Source organism: Crocodylus porosus, unplaced genomic scaffold (genome assembly GCF_001723895.1).
Source record: "Crocodylus porosus isolate Cpor-Errol unplaced genomic scaffold, CroPor_comp1, whole genome shotgun sequence".
In the NCBI taxonomy this organism is placed as follows: Eukaryota; Metazoa; Chordata; order Crocodylia; family Crocodylidae; genus Crocodylus; species Crocodylus porosus.
Window position 1 is genome coordinate 88,396,247 of NW_017728943.1, and position 17,090 is coordinate 88,413,336.

Below are 17,090 nucleotides of genomic sequence, written 5' to 3' on the forward strand. Positions count from 1 at the left end.
ATTCATGGATTGTAGTGCTGGAAGGGACCTTGGAAGATTATCAGGTCCAGCAAGGACCAAGCAGGACAGATAACTGGGGGGTGTCAGGTGACTGTCTAGTCTCCTCTTGAAGATTTCCAGGAGGGTCCTGGTATCAAACAAGTTCAGAACTGCTGAGTCCTATCCTGTGCTCCAAGCACTGCTGTCCTGATATATCATCCCAGCCAAAGCTGCATCCAGCTGGGTCTTAAAAACTTCCAAGGATGGGTACCTCTCTGGGTAATCTGTTCCAGTGCTTTACTACCCCCCTCATGACAGAGTTTTTCCTTGTATCTAACCTAAACGTCCCTTGCTGCACTTGAGACCATTGCTCCTTGTTGTGTCATGTGCCACCACTGAGAACAGTTTAGCTCCATCCTCTTATGAACCCCCCTTCAGGTGGTTGAAGCCTGCTACTAAATCTCCTCTTAGTCTTCTCTTCTCCAAGGGTTGTGGTTTAGCCAAAACCATAGTGGTAACTGCAGGTGTAACATTGGGGGCTGGGAGGAAGGGGAGGAAGAGCTGTGATACCAACTTCTGTAAAAGGGAGAAGGGTTTGTAAAAGCAGGCCTTCAGCGTGTTTTGCCATCAAGCTTATAATAGCGCTCTCTGTGATGTATATGTAATAGTTCCTGTAAACAGAGGTTGCCCCCCTGGGTATCTTGGGTAGTGTGGAAATATCGGTGTTACACTGACAAAATGCTCCTAGTGTGGACTTTAATATACAAGAAAACACTGTTTGTATGTGAGTAGTAACACTCTTTCCCATCCTCAGAAGAATATTTTAAGCTTAGACTAAGAGAGCTCTTTTGACAGTATACTTACATCTGCACCAGGGGTTTCCTACCACTGTGGCTGTCAGTCAGGTATCACACGTCTTTGTGCACCTGCACATTGACTTGTAACTGAGGCTCCTCTGCTGTAAGCCTGGCCATGCTGCAAAACCTTAGTGTTTGCAGGGCTGCTATTTTTTATTTTATTTTTTTGCTTGGGTGTGAGGTGGAACTGTTAACTGCATCTGATACAGCATCTTAGTTGGCCGATTGCTTGGTGATCCTCAAGCAATCAGATGCATAAGATGATCTACTTTTTCTTAGTGCTGCTGTTCAGAGCTTCTTCATCATCAGAGTGAAACTTACAAGAAGCGTTTACCTGAAGGGTGATCACAGAGAAGATGGAGATGGGGTTTTCTCTGTGGCTGTAGGGGACCGGACTAGGAGCAGTGGCCTCAAGCTGCAGCAGTGAAAATTTAGATTGGAGACTAGGAGGAACTTGCTGATTGGAGAGTAGTCAAGCATTGGGATGGGCTGCTTAGAGAAACTATGGGATCTCCATCCTTGGACATTTTCAAGGCCAGGTTAGACAGACACTTGGCTGGGTTGATTTAGTTGGGGACCTTGTGATGTCCTGTCCAGTCCTACTTCTATGATCCTATGAACTGCTACTTGCAATAAATCTCAAATGTTTACTCTTCCTGTAGAAGTAAAACATGGCAGAAGTCTCTATAAACCTGACTATCATGGTATTTGCCAAAGTGAAATCACTGCCTTCTCTCATTGCCTTTCCTTTGGTCTTTTGTCATTTTTAACCTGTATGTGAGAAACAGCTTAATGCATGTTTTTGACCAGTATGAGAACTGCTCTTGAAGTATGAGTTGTTGGTGCCTGTGCTCCCTGGATGAGGATGAGGTGGGGGCCTCAAAGCTTGTCTAACATCCCTCCCAATTATATGATTGGCCTAGTAAATGGTATTACACAGGCCTTGCTTCTGACATATTCCCTGGACCATTGCAGCTATTGTCACATCAGTTAAGCATGTTTTTGCCTAGCTAATTAAAGGACAGTGGTGACTCTCCAGCCTTCCTCAAATGCTGCGGTAGTTGCTGCAACGTTGAGTGTTTACTTCCTTTTTGCAACTAAAAGTGAAAAATAATACATCTGGAATGGCATATTTTCTCTCCTCTGTGCAATTCTTGTAACAAAGTGTGCATCAGGGATTCCCTTTTCAAAGTTGGCTGTATGTGATTGAGCTCTTTGTAACCAATGACTGTCTCCCTGACCTATAACAAGCCTAGTGTTTGGTGAGAGCATCTTATCTTGATCCCTTGTTTTACCTTCCTTCCTTATTTCCCAGCAGCTTTATTGATTTTTAACTCAATCAATAATTCAATATAGTGATGTAAGTAAACATCCCAATAATCAGGTCATTGGATTTTATGTGAATTATTACAGTCATTTGCACTCCTGTTAGGCCATATCTGTACTGGAAAACCTTAAAAAATCCTCCTTGTTTGCTTGAGGAAACCCTTGCGAGATGATGCTTTGCCATTTGTACCTACCAATGGTTTACTGAGAATCAGGTAAAATGTGTAAAAGTAGGACCAGCTATTGAAGATTTGTCTATTTCTTGGTTTTCTCTGGTTCGGCTGAACTCATGTTAGAGCCAGGAGAATGTCTGTTAAATGGGTCTTTTGCAAACAAAGTCGCAGTGTATTGCATTGCAGAAGAAAGTTTCAATGAAACTTTCAATGCAATGCAATACACTGCAAGTTCAGTGCAAATGAACTTGAGAATTTTTCTTTATGTTTTGTTCTTTGCAATATGCACTTTTTCATGGCCAGTCTCGCTGTGTAAAGTTGAGGAACTTCTTCATGAACTTGTTCACGGCAAATGAAGGCAGCAGTATAGCCCATAGTACATTTACGTGAGCGGGATTCACCACATGCTTTCCACTGGCTCATGAGGCCTCAGATGACTATTCCAGGATGGAAGATTTCAGTATTCTCTCCTGCTGTTTATTTCTGATCTATCCCTTTTAAAGGAAAGCTTCAAGCATTCACAGAATCTTTGTAATTGCCAAGTGGGTTATTAGAAATGATGGACTAGACCTTTCTCGGTGTAAGAAAGGTAGGCTTACTTGCTTTTTGGTGTGCCATCCACTTTTTTGTTTACAATGCAAGATAATCAGTTACTTAATATGATCAGGTACCTGCCTGTATTTTGTCCTCTTCATTACGCTTTGCTTTTTAATACATTTCTTTCAAAATTGCTCATACCAGTGAATTTTAAGGGGCATTGCCAAAAGGCATCTTTAAACGTGGCTACTTTTTTTAAAATACAGTTTGTGAGTAAATAGGGCATTTCAAATTACTTGTCCAAAACCAAAATTTTTAAAGGGTTTTTTGTCGTCCCCCCCCCCCCGATATCTTAGGTTCTGAAGAGCAACGTCAGATTTACTTCTAAGCTGGTCCCCAGTGCTCCTTGTATCAGCCCTTCACTATGTACCCTTGAGTTTCATCTTTTCTGCTATTGGTGAACAGCTTCTAGCAGGGTGGGCTGAGAGCAGTTTGTAACATAGGACATGCAACTAATCATCAAAAAAATGGTAAAACTGCGCAAGCTGCTGTCAAATATAAGTTGAGAAATAGATCTTTTTTAAAAGTGTCTTTAATTTCAGAGCTGGAATTTGTGACCTTTTCGGAGGGGGGGAAGGAATTGTCTGTACCGTTTATGGTTCTTCTGTTATCTTTTTGGTGGCACAGCTGAATTGTCCCCTTCTTTGTTCCTCACACAGTATCACTCTATTGCTTCTATTTCTCTGACTACATAGAACATAATGTCCTTGTTACTTGATTTCATCCTTCCTCCTGAACGTGCTGCTTGGCTGCCTTGTTTCTTCTCCTCTGAGCATTCTTCTTCTGTTAGTAGCTTCTATCCTGTGGACAGCTTCTATTTTCTTTTTCTTTCTAATGCAGCAGTGGCCTGTAGTTGGCTGCTTTTATGGACCTTTAGGCTCTTCTTGGCAATGAAAAGCCTAGGCACCTACAGAAACAGCTGGAACGGAGGTGCTTGTTGGCACCATGTTATATATTATCTGTCCACAGACCCAAGCTTGTGAATCATTAATATAATTCAAATCAGGGCTTTATAGTCATTTTTAAATCCTCAGTTGCAAAACCAATTTATTTACATCTGTTTGTTTTTCATCTTCCAAGTATCTTAAAGAAAAATTGTAAAGAAAGAAAAAGAACCAAAATCTTCTTACTAACCTGTCAGGTTAATATTTCTGGTCCACAGTTTATTTTAGGCAGCAAATTGTTGAATCAAATGCCAGTTTCTTAGCTTAGTCTTCTTTTGGACTTACATGTGGCTAGCACTTCATTTATGACTTGTAACTATACAGTAAATAAGTTTCAGTAAAGCTGTTAATATATCAAAACTTCAAACAAGTTTGGATTTTTTTCTTTGTGGAGTCTGGTAAAACTATTCCATTCAATATTATTTTAAAGTATTTTAAGAAACAGAATCTAAAAACAAACCCAACTTGTTGCAAGTGATTTGTTGTCTTATTAGGAACTCTAGCAGTTTGAAATGATTTGGTATATATGCAGGCATATGAAACAGTAGATGCAAAATTTTCAGCGTGGCTGACCACAGCAGTGTCCTTTGAATACCATCCTTGCTGCCAGTAGTATTCTTCTCAAAATATGTCTTGTTCCTGATACCAGGCCCTACATGTGTTATGTTTTCTGTATTTGACATATGCTGCTTTTTGGTACTGCCAATAGGCACAACAACTCAGCTCTTCTCAGGCAGGGTCTCTTGGTGACCTAGAGCATGCCAGGTCTCTATACCCATCTTTTTTGTAAAATTATAGAGAAGTAGGGCTGGAAGGGACCTGTAGAGGTCATCTAGTCCAGCCCCCTGCTTAAGGCAGGATTATCCATATCCAAACCATACAATGCATAATCCAAACTTTACATAAGACTATTGTCAATGCTGCCGCAAAACAGACCTAACACTCTAAGCTGCCACAGTAAAGTGGGAAGCACAGCCGCCAATATTCTGCTTCTATGAAATGTTGCCAATATATGTTCAAGAGATCCTAGGTAGAGGGCCACACCTGCTACAGAGGAAGGCAAATATTGCTGCATTCGGTACAATTCTGATCATGGCGTTAAATTCCTTCCTGGCCCCAAATACGGTGATCAGTCTTACCCTGGGTAGAGGGGCAAAAGCCTCTAGATGGGAACCTCCAGCTTTGCTCCCAGCAGGAGCGTTGGCAAACCTTAGTTAGAGTCCCCAGCCTTGGCTGTAGCCAACACCCAATGCCACTGGGGAGGTTTAAAAACACACTGTTATATGTAGCAGAAAGGTGGGGCAAAGGGAGCAGCCAACAAAGCCCAGAAGTATGGGAAATGTCCATAGTAGAATATAGGAATAACCATGCCTACCTAGATCATCCCTGACTCTGGCTGTCCAGCTTCTTCTTGAACACCTCCAGTGTTCAAGTCTTTGTCAGCAAAATTTTCTCTTTTCAAGGAATTCCTCACGTAGATATGATAAGACAATCTACTTTTTGAGGACTTTTCTGAATTTATGCCAAAATCAAAGTAAATTTTTGGAAGCATTCTTTTGTTATACTGTAAATTAAGAGGAATAATATTTGCCAAAATTATAAAATTAAGTGGGGGGAGAGAGGAGGCAATTCTTAAAGTTGAAATGAAAACAAATCCATCAAAACTTTAGAGGTTTTCTTAAGCTTTAGTGATTTACCATGCTACCCTTGTTAAGGCATGCCCATGTTTGTAGTTGATGGCACACAAGGGAACACTGTGATCCAGTCACTCTTGTTTCCCAAGTCTGAATGATCAGGTACTTTGTCATATGACTGAACTGACTTAAACTGAACTGTTCTTACTTTCCAGGTCCTGAGCTTATTTTGTTCCTTATGGTCTGGGACAGACATTTCATAAACCAGTTTGTCTCAAATCCACTAAAGCTGAAACTACATTCAACCAGGCGTATCTCAAACCAGTTTCAGCCATGTTCAGACTGGTTTATGTGCACTGAACTTATGTTCCATTATAGGTTTGAACCAGTTCCTAATCACTTAAACTGGTTTATGTGTAATGTCTGTCCCTAGCCTGTGAGGTGGTTGATGCTTTCACAGACACTTACGGAGCAATAAATTCTGTTCCTTTATTGTTGTGAGGTCACCAATTGGTTTGTTTGCTCCTATCTGAATTTATCAGATAAGGAGAAAATTACTAGCACTAGTCACCAGCTGTAGAGCGAGATGAAGCCTGTTATGTCACTAAAATCTCAGCTTGTTCATAAATGTTGTGATCAGATGTAGTTGGCAGTGGATGAGGAATAGGATTCAGAGTGTTTTGATATTTAGATAATTCCTCTTGATAACAGCTCTGTTTTTCAGTAAGATGAATTTTTAGACTTTTTTTGCTCCCCCACCCACGTTGGAAGTGATTACTTGTTTCTCCAGCCAGTAACCAAGAGAGGTTGCCTGGGGTCTATATGCCAAAATTACGAACCAGGATATACTAACTGATACGTAGCTATGAATGTGGAGGAAAGTATGGTGAGAAATATTTTGATGAAATACCATTTACCTGTCAAGAATGACAGGGTGGGGGTGTGCAGGCGGGGACAGAGGCCTGTGTCTGGCCCCCCCCCCCACCTTTGAGGCCAGGCCAACTCACCCTTTCCTCCCCTCTGCTACAGGGCCACCCCTCCCCCTTCTCCAGCTGCCGTTTTGGGGCTGGGCCTGATGTACCTCCACCCTCCCTGCCGCTGTTGTGGGGCTGGACCAGCTTCCCCCCATCCGCCTGCCTCCCCTCCCCATGAATGTTGTGGGGGCATGGATGGAGCATTGCCACCCAGCACTCTGTGTCACTGCCACATCCAGGGTACAGGGAAAGGCCGCACTAGCCTCATGCACTGCTCTGTCTGCTCCATTGCTGCTGCCTCCCAGGAGTAGGAAGGAGGGGCAGGGGATGAGGCCAGCAGCACTGGCCTTGGCCCCCTCATCCCCTGTTGTCCCTGCTGTTGTGGCGGTGATCTGCTGCCACCACCTGCAGTCCCAATGCTCTTGGAGCACTCTGGTTGTCTCAGCAGCCAATCAGAGTGTGAATAAATTGTGACAGACAGACTAAGGCTTTTATAATATTAGAATATTGGATATGACAGCAGGTGTTACAGTTAATGTGAAGTGTAATACTCAGTGATAACTCATGCATCTCAGTCTTGTTAGCTGCTGACTAAGGTTCACCTGGTCAATATATTTCTTTATTTACAGTGAAGTATGCGAGACCTAACAGCTCAGGTAACAAGCAGTCTGCTGCAGTTTCCAGAAGTGACTATCCAAGCACTCGGGGAAGATGAGATAACATTGGAGTCTGTACTTCAGGGAAAGTTTACTGGAGGTAAAACTTTAGCTTCCTCTAAAATTTAGCCCTGATACGTTGAAATTAGATAACTCATAGTTGGTAGTGATTATTTAATACACACAGTACTATTAAGCTATATTTTGAGAACATGCTTAGCACTGTGTAGGTACATCAGGTTCAGGATGAATAAGTCTTGATAAGAAGCTGGGATTTGTTTTTTTGTTTTTTAATTATATACAGAATCAATGGCTGTGTGATACTAAAAGTTTAAGTCAGTTTAAGCCTTGTGCCATATAACTGCATTAAGTATTTTTATATTTTCAGTTTGTATAGTGGAGTAGATACAGTGTTTACACTTTAATGCATTCTTATGCAACATTGAAAAAAAAAAAGGAAAGAAAAGCTGTTGCTTCAATCCGAGTAAAAATTGAAGGTGAAGCAACCTGGGATCCTGGTTTTCTGTGATGATAAAAATCACAAATTCTCTGTTGAAAAGCTGCAAATTCTCTGACAAAACCCCCCAAATCCATTATTAAAATTAAAAGCCCCCTGAACACCCCTCCCTGAGCCCTGCTGGTGCCTTTCACTACCCCAAAAGCCCACCCTGCCAACCCTGCTGGTGCCCCTCACTGCCCCCCCTTATGGTCCCCCCACCCTACTTGTGCCTTTTGCCCCCTGCCAACAGCCCTGCCAGAGGGGGCCCCCCCCACCGCCAGGTCCCCAAGTCTGCAGCTCCCTGCTCCCAACAGCAGGCAGCTGCAGGAGAAGTACCATGAGCTGGCTCCCACACTGCTTGGGCGGGGCTAGGGCCAGGGCTGGCTCCTGGCTCGCCCCTAGCCCTACCACAGGGGCCCCCCAGGCCTCTGCAAGCCCCACTTACCTCGGGCTCCAGGAGAAGAGTGAGGCTGAGCTGAGCCTAGCGGAGCCATGGCTGAGTGAGAGCCTCAGGCCCTGGCCTCCCCCTCCAGGCAGGGCTGGGGGTTTCTTGCCCTGTCTGCAAACAGCTTTTGCAGGCTGGAGCTCAACCAGCCTGCAGAGCTGTTTGCAAAAGCAGGGAATCTGTCTGTTTCTCTGCTAAAGGGAGAAATCTGTGTTTTCTCTGGTAAAAAGGGGAAATCCATGGTTTTCTCTGTTTTTCCAGGGGAAACAGAAAACCCGGATCCCTGTGTGATGAGCAGAGTTATTAATGGGTACCTAAAGATGCAGATTGGCATTTCTTGAAAGTTTTTAGGCAAGCTGAATTACCTAAACCTTTCTTTCAAAATCTGACTAGACACCTATCTGCATCTTCAGGCACATATTAAGACCTTCGAAAATCTTGCCTGTTGTGACAAGAAATAATCAATTGTTGCTTTGTTTGGGTAATCTATCGGTTATAAACAGAAAACGTGTTTTGCTGACTCTAAGTATTTAGCACATTTGAGTTTTATGTAGTTAAATAAAAAATATGCTAAATCTTCATTAAATGTTAAAGGAGCCAAAACCATCTCGTATTGAGGTGCTCTAAGAGATGGCTTTATTTAAGTTTATTGGTCTCCTAGTTTGCTGAATGGGTGTACCCAGGTAATAGATTTGCCTCTTACCTCGGGCACTTCAGTAGAGTAACAGGGAAAACCAAAAAGTTTATTATACAGAACAACAAATGGTATAAAAGAAGAAAAAGTGATCAAATACTCTGAGGTCCCTTCCAAGCCTAACTTTCCATGATTCTATGACAACGGAGCAAGGTAAAACAAAACTGACCAAGTCTTTACCCTACATTCTGACTACCTAGCCGTTATAACATGCCTGTGAAAATCTGGGGTTAGCCTCCCCTCCGTCACAGCTAGCTCCCTCAACTGGGGATCTCCCTTCCCCTCTCCTTACCAGGAGTGCCCCTCCACCCCAATAATTGTCACTACCTACATTCTACACAGCCTCCCCCCTAGCCTATCTTCAGCCTGTAGATCAAGAATCCTGTACAGCGTGTACCCGTGGATCTGTGACACATGGTAAAGTATATAATTGTTCATGTTAGTGGATATAACATCCTTTTGGTTGAAAAAACTATTACATTTAATGTAAAAGCTATATTTGTTTATGCTTCTATAATATTGAACTTTCTTATTAGAAGGTTAGGGTTGGAAGGGACCTCAGGAGGTCATCTAGTCCAACCCCCTGCTAAAAGCAGGACCATTCACGACTAGATCATCCCAGCCAACGCTTTGTCTAGCTGGGTTTTGAAAACCTCCAAGGATGAACTACTTCTGTCACTTCTCTGGGTAACCTGTTCCAGTGTTTTATTACCCCTCCTAGTGAGAGAATTTTTCTTAATATCTAACCTAAACTTCCCTTCCTGGAACTTGAGTCCCTTGCTCCTTGTTCTGTCATCTGCCACCACTGAAAAGAGTCTAGCTCCATCCTCTTTCAAACCCCCCTTCAGGTAGTTAAAGGTTTCTATTAAACCCCTCTCAGTCTTCTCTAGACTAAATAAGTCCGGTTCCCTCAGGCTTTCCTCAGAAGTCATGTCCTCCAGCCCCCTCACCACTTTTGTTGCCCTCTGCTGGACTTTCTGCTATTTGTCCATATGCATTCTGCAGTGGGGGGCCCAAAACTGAACCCAGTACTCTGGATCTGGCTTCACCAGTTCTGAATACCAACCATGAAACTATGAATAGAGGGGAATAATCACTTCCTTTGATCTACTGGCAACACTCCTATTAAGGCAGCCCAGTATGTCATTAGCCTTCTTGGCAACAAGGGTGCACTACTGGCTCCTATTTAGCGTATTGTCCGCTGTAACCCCCAGGTCCTTTTCGGCAGAGCTGCTGTCCAGCTAGTCTGCAAACCTATTTAATTTCAACCAGTGATAATAAAACCTTTCTTTAGGAAAACAACTGAAAAAAAAGTACAAATATAAAGCAGGATTAAAATCCTTGTTTAGATAGTGATTTTTTGCATGTTGCTTTAAATCAAGGTGATTTAAAACCATTAACTATTTAAATAGACCCACCCCCCTTAGGTTACCAATATTTCTTCCAAGCTCGGGGCATTTTTCCTAAAATGCAACTATTTTAATGCTTTTTAACTCATTTATTTAGTCTAATGTGGACCCTGTTGCTTTCTTGGTTTTCGTATTGAAGTATGAGTTAATTTTTAGTATGTGGACACAAGCAAGTGCATTCAAAAAGAATCTCCAACTTGAACATTAATCACTGCAAGTATGTACATTTCTATGTAGCCATTTTGGGGAGAACATGTCTTCACTTCACGTTCTAATAGCTTACAATTCCAAATTAATCTTTCTAGTTTATCTTTATTCTTACATATGCTTTTCTTTTCCTCTTAGGGAGGAATGGATTGGCTTATCTGACATGTGGTCCTCAACTGGAAGTAGTAAACTCTGTTACAGGAGAGCGACTGTCTGCATATCGTTTCAGTGGAGTAAATGAGCACCCTCCTACTGTTCTTGTGGTAAAGGAGTTTTCCTGGCAAAAAAGAACTGGACTATTAGTTGGACTGGAAGAAGCAGAAGGTAGTGTTCTTTGCCTGTATGACCTGGGAATATCAAGAGTGGTTAAAGCAGTTGTTCTTCCAGGAAGGGTATGTATCTTTAAATTGCTTTGAAAGAGCTTTTATTGTACTATGGAATTTGAATATTATCCCTATGTTCAGTATGTAGTTGACTGTTTCTTGACACCAAAGCTTGTATTGGAAGGTTCGAAAGATCTCTTCATTGACACTGAGTAAAATAAGTTTTTTGCTTGTACAGTAGAACAGGGGTAGCCAACCTGTGGTACGTGTTCCACAAGTCGGGTGGCTAGCCTCTGTATGTGACACCTTGCAGACCAGAGAGGGGACAGGCAGCACAATGGCAGGTAGAGTAGGGAACACAAAATAGAAGAGAAGATTGGTCAGGGAGCAGAAAATAGCTAATTGGGGAGGGCAGGGGCTAATTTATGGCATGTCTACCAAAAGCTTGGCCCTCAGAGCTGCGGGGCTGCTGCCAATGGCCAAGTTCATCAGGGTCCAGGGACCCTGAGTGCCGCAGTAGGCCATGTCGCACAACTTCCAGAAGTCCACTGTTCCACAGGTCAGATTTAGTCCAAGGCTGTGTGTTTGGCACCCCTGGTTTACAGCCTCTTTTCCGTACACACCGTTTCACATTTCTATAAATTGTAGTTACACTGTAAATAAATCATAGGATAGTAGGGGTGAAAGGGACATAACAAGGTCATCTAGTCCAGCCCTGTATTCAAGGCAGGATCATCCCTGGTGCTTTTGAAAATTTCTAGTGATGGAGATTTCACAACATCCCCAGCTACTCTGATCCACTGGTTGACCACCCTCAAGTCCTAATTGCCAACTAATTTTTTTTTTTTCTTCTGCAGTATGAGGACACTTTTCTTAGTCCTGTCCTCTACAGAGGTGGAGAAAAACCTAACTCCATCCTCTCTCTAATCACCATTTAAGCATTTGAAGATTGTTATCAAATTTCCCCCCAGTCTTCTCCAGACTAAATAACCGTACTTCCTTAAGCCTTTCAGCATGTCATGCTTCTCAGGCCCCTAATCCATTTTTGTTGGTGCTCTGGACCCTTTCCAATCTGTCCACATCCTTGAAGTGTGGAGCACCCAAAAGTACTCCAGGTGAGGCCTCAGCAATGCTGAGTAGACCTAAAAACATCATTTCTCTTGATTTTTGCAAGTGACCCTCATGTTCATGCAACCCAGTATGCTGTTGGCTTTTTTTGCAGCAAGAGCACACTGATGGTCCACTGTACGCCCCCCCCCCAGGTCCTTCTGTGTAGTACTGTAATATAGCCAGTCATTCCTAGTCTGTGCATGTAATTGTTTTGTCCTAAGTGCAAGACTCTTTACATGCCCTTGTTAAATTTCATTTGACTGACTGCAGACCATTTCTCCAGTATTTAAGGTCATTCTGGATTCTAGCCTCCAGAGCTTCTGCAAATCAAATCTACATTCCTTAAAACGTCAAACTTGACTAGAAGGAGACTATAGGTTTAAACCCCTATGTTGGATAGGGATGTGGCAAGATGTATGAGCAAGTTAGTTATCTTCATATCTAAAAATATGAAGTTTCTTGGAAATCTAAGTCCGAGTTCTCTGCTTACAGGATTAACACCAGAACTTACATCCCTTTAAGTAAAATGATTTGCATTTGGGATCTTTTTTAAGTCTTTGTTCCAAGTTACCTGACTGTCTCAAATAGTTTTCTGGGGTTTTGGTCTTCAGTCAACATTCTCTGAAGAAAGCTATCATATTTAGAAGCTGTACCAATCACTTAGGATTTTGGAACCATGGGTTTTGTATTGTAATAGTCTCTGGCATCTTTCAAGGTGTGATAAGGCACTGAGATGGAAATAGACATCTGTTTCTTCTTCAGAATCTTTCATCCTGCTGACTCACTATTATTGTCAGTTCCAAAATTGCCTATCCTGTAGGGTGGACAATAGAAAGTGGGTGGAGTTAATTAGAGGGTATCAGATTTGTGTTTGTGGCTCACAGAACACTTATTGGTGATTTACAGAGTTATGATCCATTCTGCATTCGGTTCAAGTTTAAGAATATGTCTATTAAATGGAGCATTATGCATCTGCCAGGAGAGTCACCTTCTCCTGGTAGGAACCACAAGTGTACAAACATTCACACTGATTCTCCTGAATGAAAAGTGGTGGTTTTGTGAGAAAAATAACCTAACTCCTCCCAGGGACCAGAAAGGTTTGAGCCATGAGGGAAGCCTCACATTCCTTCCCAGAAGCAGGTTACCCCAACCTGGAGAAGGCATAGCTCCCACCCTTCCTGTAGACTGCAAGTCCACTGCCCACTTCTCGCACTAGAGTCCTCAGCATGAGAAGCGGGCATGGGCTTTGTTTCGGATGCTCAGCTCTTGGTCCTAGCAGCTGAATGGACCAGACAGTGCCACAAGCTTGCTCCCGATATTTTCCCCAGACCAGGATCACTGTGGTCTCAGGAAGGAAGGTGCAAAGAGCAGGGGGGAGGGGACAGTTGCAAGCTGAATGTTTCTACTTCTCCCTCTCCCAGAGTCCTTTCTAGCTGTGGAAATTTTCCACTGCTACACATGAATGCTTAATACACAACCTCAATTTTATAGAAAGCATTCCACCTTTTTTCAGAGTGCAGAAGAGAGTGCAGGGAGCTCTCTTGGCATATATGTGACCGTTCGTTGCATTGGTAGTTTTGTTGGTTGCGTTTTAACTTAGCCTTGTCTGTATTCAGAAAATGTTCAGTGGTATAACCTTGTGAAATGTTTATGCAAACCCTTATACTAAATCAAGGTAATTATTGTTATACAGCTTTTCTTAATATAGGCAAGGACCACATTTAACTAATTGAGGTGTCAAGACTTGCTAGCATTGAGGTATTGAGAATTGCTAGCAGTGTTTTGCCTTTTTTCCCCCACAATTACTTCTCTCTGTTACCAGCTTTTGGAGATTTCTCTTGCTCTCTGTCCTCTCTTTCCCCTCTCCTCCGCCTTTTTTCATAATTAGCGGTGGTAAAGATTTCTATTATAGTAGTACCCTTACGTGCCACTTGGATTGATTTACGCCTCACACAATAGAGCAAATGCAAGAAACCTTCCCTCCCTTTCAAAGCTTGATCTAAGACAGGATTATTAACTGTATAGCCCACAAGCCATATCTGGCCTGTGGAATGCTCCATCCAGCCTGCTGGGCTACTGACAGGCCACCGGAAGCTGTGGGGGAAGGCTTAGCACAGAATCCAGAATGCTCGGCACCACAGTGGTGGATGTGGCAAATGGCAGCGGGAGGAGGAGTGAGGCCCGATACAACCCTGGTCACCCTCCAGCCACTTCACCACCACTGTCCCAACTCCTCGACCAACAGCCCCATCACTGCCCCATGCTAGAGCTGTTGCTGCTGTGTGCCTTGTGCTGGAGCTAGAGCTGCTGCTGTGGCGCAAGCCATGTAGCTCTCCGGTTCTGGCATAGGGCATGCAGCAGGAGCTATAGGTGTGCTGTGGGCCCTGTGCTGGAACTGAAGCTTTCACTGTTGTTGTGTGCCCCAGACTGGATATGGACTGTAAGGAGCCCCATAGGCCAGATCTGGCCAGGGTGCAAGGTGAGTTTGACCTCTAGTCTAAGAATTCCCCTACCCTTGGTTGTTTTGGGTATCCTATATAATAAGTAAATTAAAATGGTGAAGAGTTGACATGGTTTTGTTACATAATTGCATTTAAAATTGGGGTGAAAAATAGACCGAGGTGTGGTAAAGTCAGTAAGGATAAGGGGTTGAGAGCAGGTTACCCATCTTGTTTGCCTAAACTTCAACATGTACAGGGTTCTAGGTATCATGCTAGTGGTAAGCCATCGGAAAGGATCTGAAAGAAAACAAAGTGTGGTCTGTAGTGATCATGTTTTTTGGTGTAAAATGTGGTATTGGGAGACTAAAGACTTATTTATGGGAGATGATAACTTTTGGCTAATGTTCAGAAAACATTGGAGCAAAGTCAGGCTTACCTGACTATTGATACCTCAGTGTCAGAGAGAAATAACACCCTATGGGAGTGATTTTCTGCACATCTAAGGAAGACTTAACTTTTGCAAACATATTTAATTTGTGGGTTTTGTTTTGCTACTTTTTAAAGCTTTCAGGCATGTCAGATTTAATTAGGAAGAACTAGAAGCGGGTCCTGAATAGGACTGGAATGTTTTAAGTTGTGATGAGTGACTTAGCAAATCAAATATAAATTTTTTGTCCAGACTGATGATGTTGTTGGTTTTGTTTTTCTTTTGTTTTTAATTATTACTGAGTCTGCCTTCATTTTGCTGTGAATTGTTACTTGGGCATAGAAGCAGTTTCATTGCTCTTGTAGTTCTACCTTGGGAAGTTTGTATGTTGTGACACCAAGCATTAAATCATGTTACATTTTCTTACATAATGGTTGGGTTCATTTTTAGTTCTTGTTTTCAGAAATTAATTTCCTGTGAATTTTTTAATATTATAGTAGAGTCTTGAAATTATGGATTTCAGTTTATATATCTGGTGCAGCCAATTAGGTTACGCCATTTCACGCTGCCTTAAGATTTTTAGCTCAAGATATCAAAATGTTAATGCATGAAGACTTTGCTATAGGAGAAGAATACATGATGTCTGCAGATGTTGGCCATACATAAAATTAACTGTTCCAAAACAGTGGGTTAGAAAAAAAGAAACAAGTATATTTATTTTTCAGTTTTTATAGGGAAGCATCATAATTTAACATGGTGTATGCATATTGCATTAAACAATTGAAATGCTGTTTGCATTAATTTGATTTTTGTTTTTTACTGGCATACAAGTTTAACACTCTTAAGTAGTTGATTTGAGAGAGTATTAAACAGTGTTTTTGAAAATTTTTCTTATTTGAGTGGTGGCAAAAGAATATCATTCACATTCAGTGAACTGAGGAAACTTCGTTTTGTCTGCATGTTCCCAGAATCTGAGTTGGCAAAGACTGAGAAATATGAAAACCAGGGCATACTGCAATGAGAGAAATGCCTTTTCAGTTTCCCCTGTAGAACAATGAAGCCTTAAGAACCAAGACAGCTCTTACAAGGCTATGTATTAAAGTAAAAAAGGTTTCTGCTTGTAGCTATTAGCTAAGGGAAAAACCTACATAAATAAAAACAAAACAAAACTGGAATTTGAAGGAAGTTGTTACACACTGAGATGCTTGCTGTACTTCAGCTCTCTTAAGTGCCGCTGCTAGTACTCAATTAGCAAGAATCTGAATTAACTTTATTTATTTTTTTTTTTAGTAATCCCTTGAGTAACAAGGGGCAAATAAATAGCTTGATTTATAATATTTGAGGGGAAAAGAAGATAGAGGTCAGATTACCTGGATTAGTATTTATGTGACTGAGAGCAGTGATAACTTCAGTAGTGGATTTTGTGAAGAATCAGCTGTGAAGATACTTGGTCCTGCTTCCAGTCACACCAACTGAGAAAATATTTTGCCTTCAAATTTTAAATAACATAAGTTCAGAATGGTATTCCTGGTATGGTAAATTTAATTTCTTTTATTGGAAGACTTTAGCTTGTCAAATGGCTTAAACATTAATGCACAGTTTTCTACTAGGTAACTGCTATAGAACCCATAATAAATCATGGAGGAGCCAGTGTGAGCACCCAGCATTTGCACCAGAGCCTACGATGGCTTTTTGGTGTGGCAGCTGTGGTAACGGATGTTGGACATATCCTTCTGGTGGATCTTTGTCTGGATGATTTGTCATGTAGTCAGAATGAAGTAGAAGCATCAGGTAAACTTATTTGAAATTTTCTTTTTGAAAAATAAAGTTTTCTCACTGAGAAATACTCACCATTTTGAATGTAATACAGTGTGTTCTGCCTATGTGCAGAATATCTTTCAGCTGCACTGTCAAATTTATAACTAAATTTGTATTCTGGTTGACTGTATATTAACTGTAACTGTCTGTTTTGTAGAACATCTGTCTTTAACTGCTTCCTGTCCCCTCCCTGATCTGCTGTGTGCCACACAGACTGCCAGTGGCACTTGTGGCATGTGTGCCACAGGTAGGCCACCCTGGACATACAGTAGTGTCAGTGCAGTGATTATTAGCAATCCAAGAATGGATGAGATCCCTTAGTTTCAAGGTTTCTAATAGTTATTCTGGGGACTGCTATCAGAAGGCTTGAAAATGAGAAGAGCCTAGGCTGTTTCAGGGTTGTTAATATTGCAGCACTGACAGCACCATGTAGTCAAGTGTTGATTGTTTATATTAAGTTTGGATCAGTGCATACTCCAGGTAAGTAGGTAGCCTTTTTTCAGTCATGAGGCTGTGCACTTAAATGGAGTACACGGTGGAAGAAAAAAAAAGCATCTGTTGACAGAAACAAATATCT

At 41.9% G+C, this 17,090-nt stretch overlaps 1 protein-coding gene across 1 annotated transcript in view; it reads left to right on the forward strand.

The window, feature by feature from the left end:
- Positions 1 to 7,116: 7,116 nt before the first annotated feature.
- The window catches only part of AHCTF1 (AT-hook containing transcription factor 1), a 59,650-nt gene continuing 49,676 nt past the window's right edge, over positions 7,117 to 17,090 (forward strand). Inside the window, exons 1-3 of the mRNA XM_019549755.1 lie at positions 7,117 to 7,240; positions 10,533 to 10,786; positions 16,306 to 16,486. Coding sequence (XP_019405300.1) covers positions 7,120 to 7,240; positions 10,533 to 10,786; positions 16,306 to 16,486 — 556 coding nt within the window. The 5' untranslated portion in view covers positions 7,117 to 7,119. The remainder of the gene's footprint in view (positions 7,241 to 10,532; positions 10,787 to 16,305; positions 16,487 to 17,090) is intronic.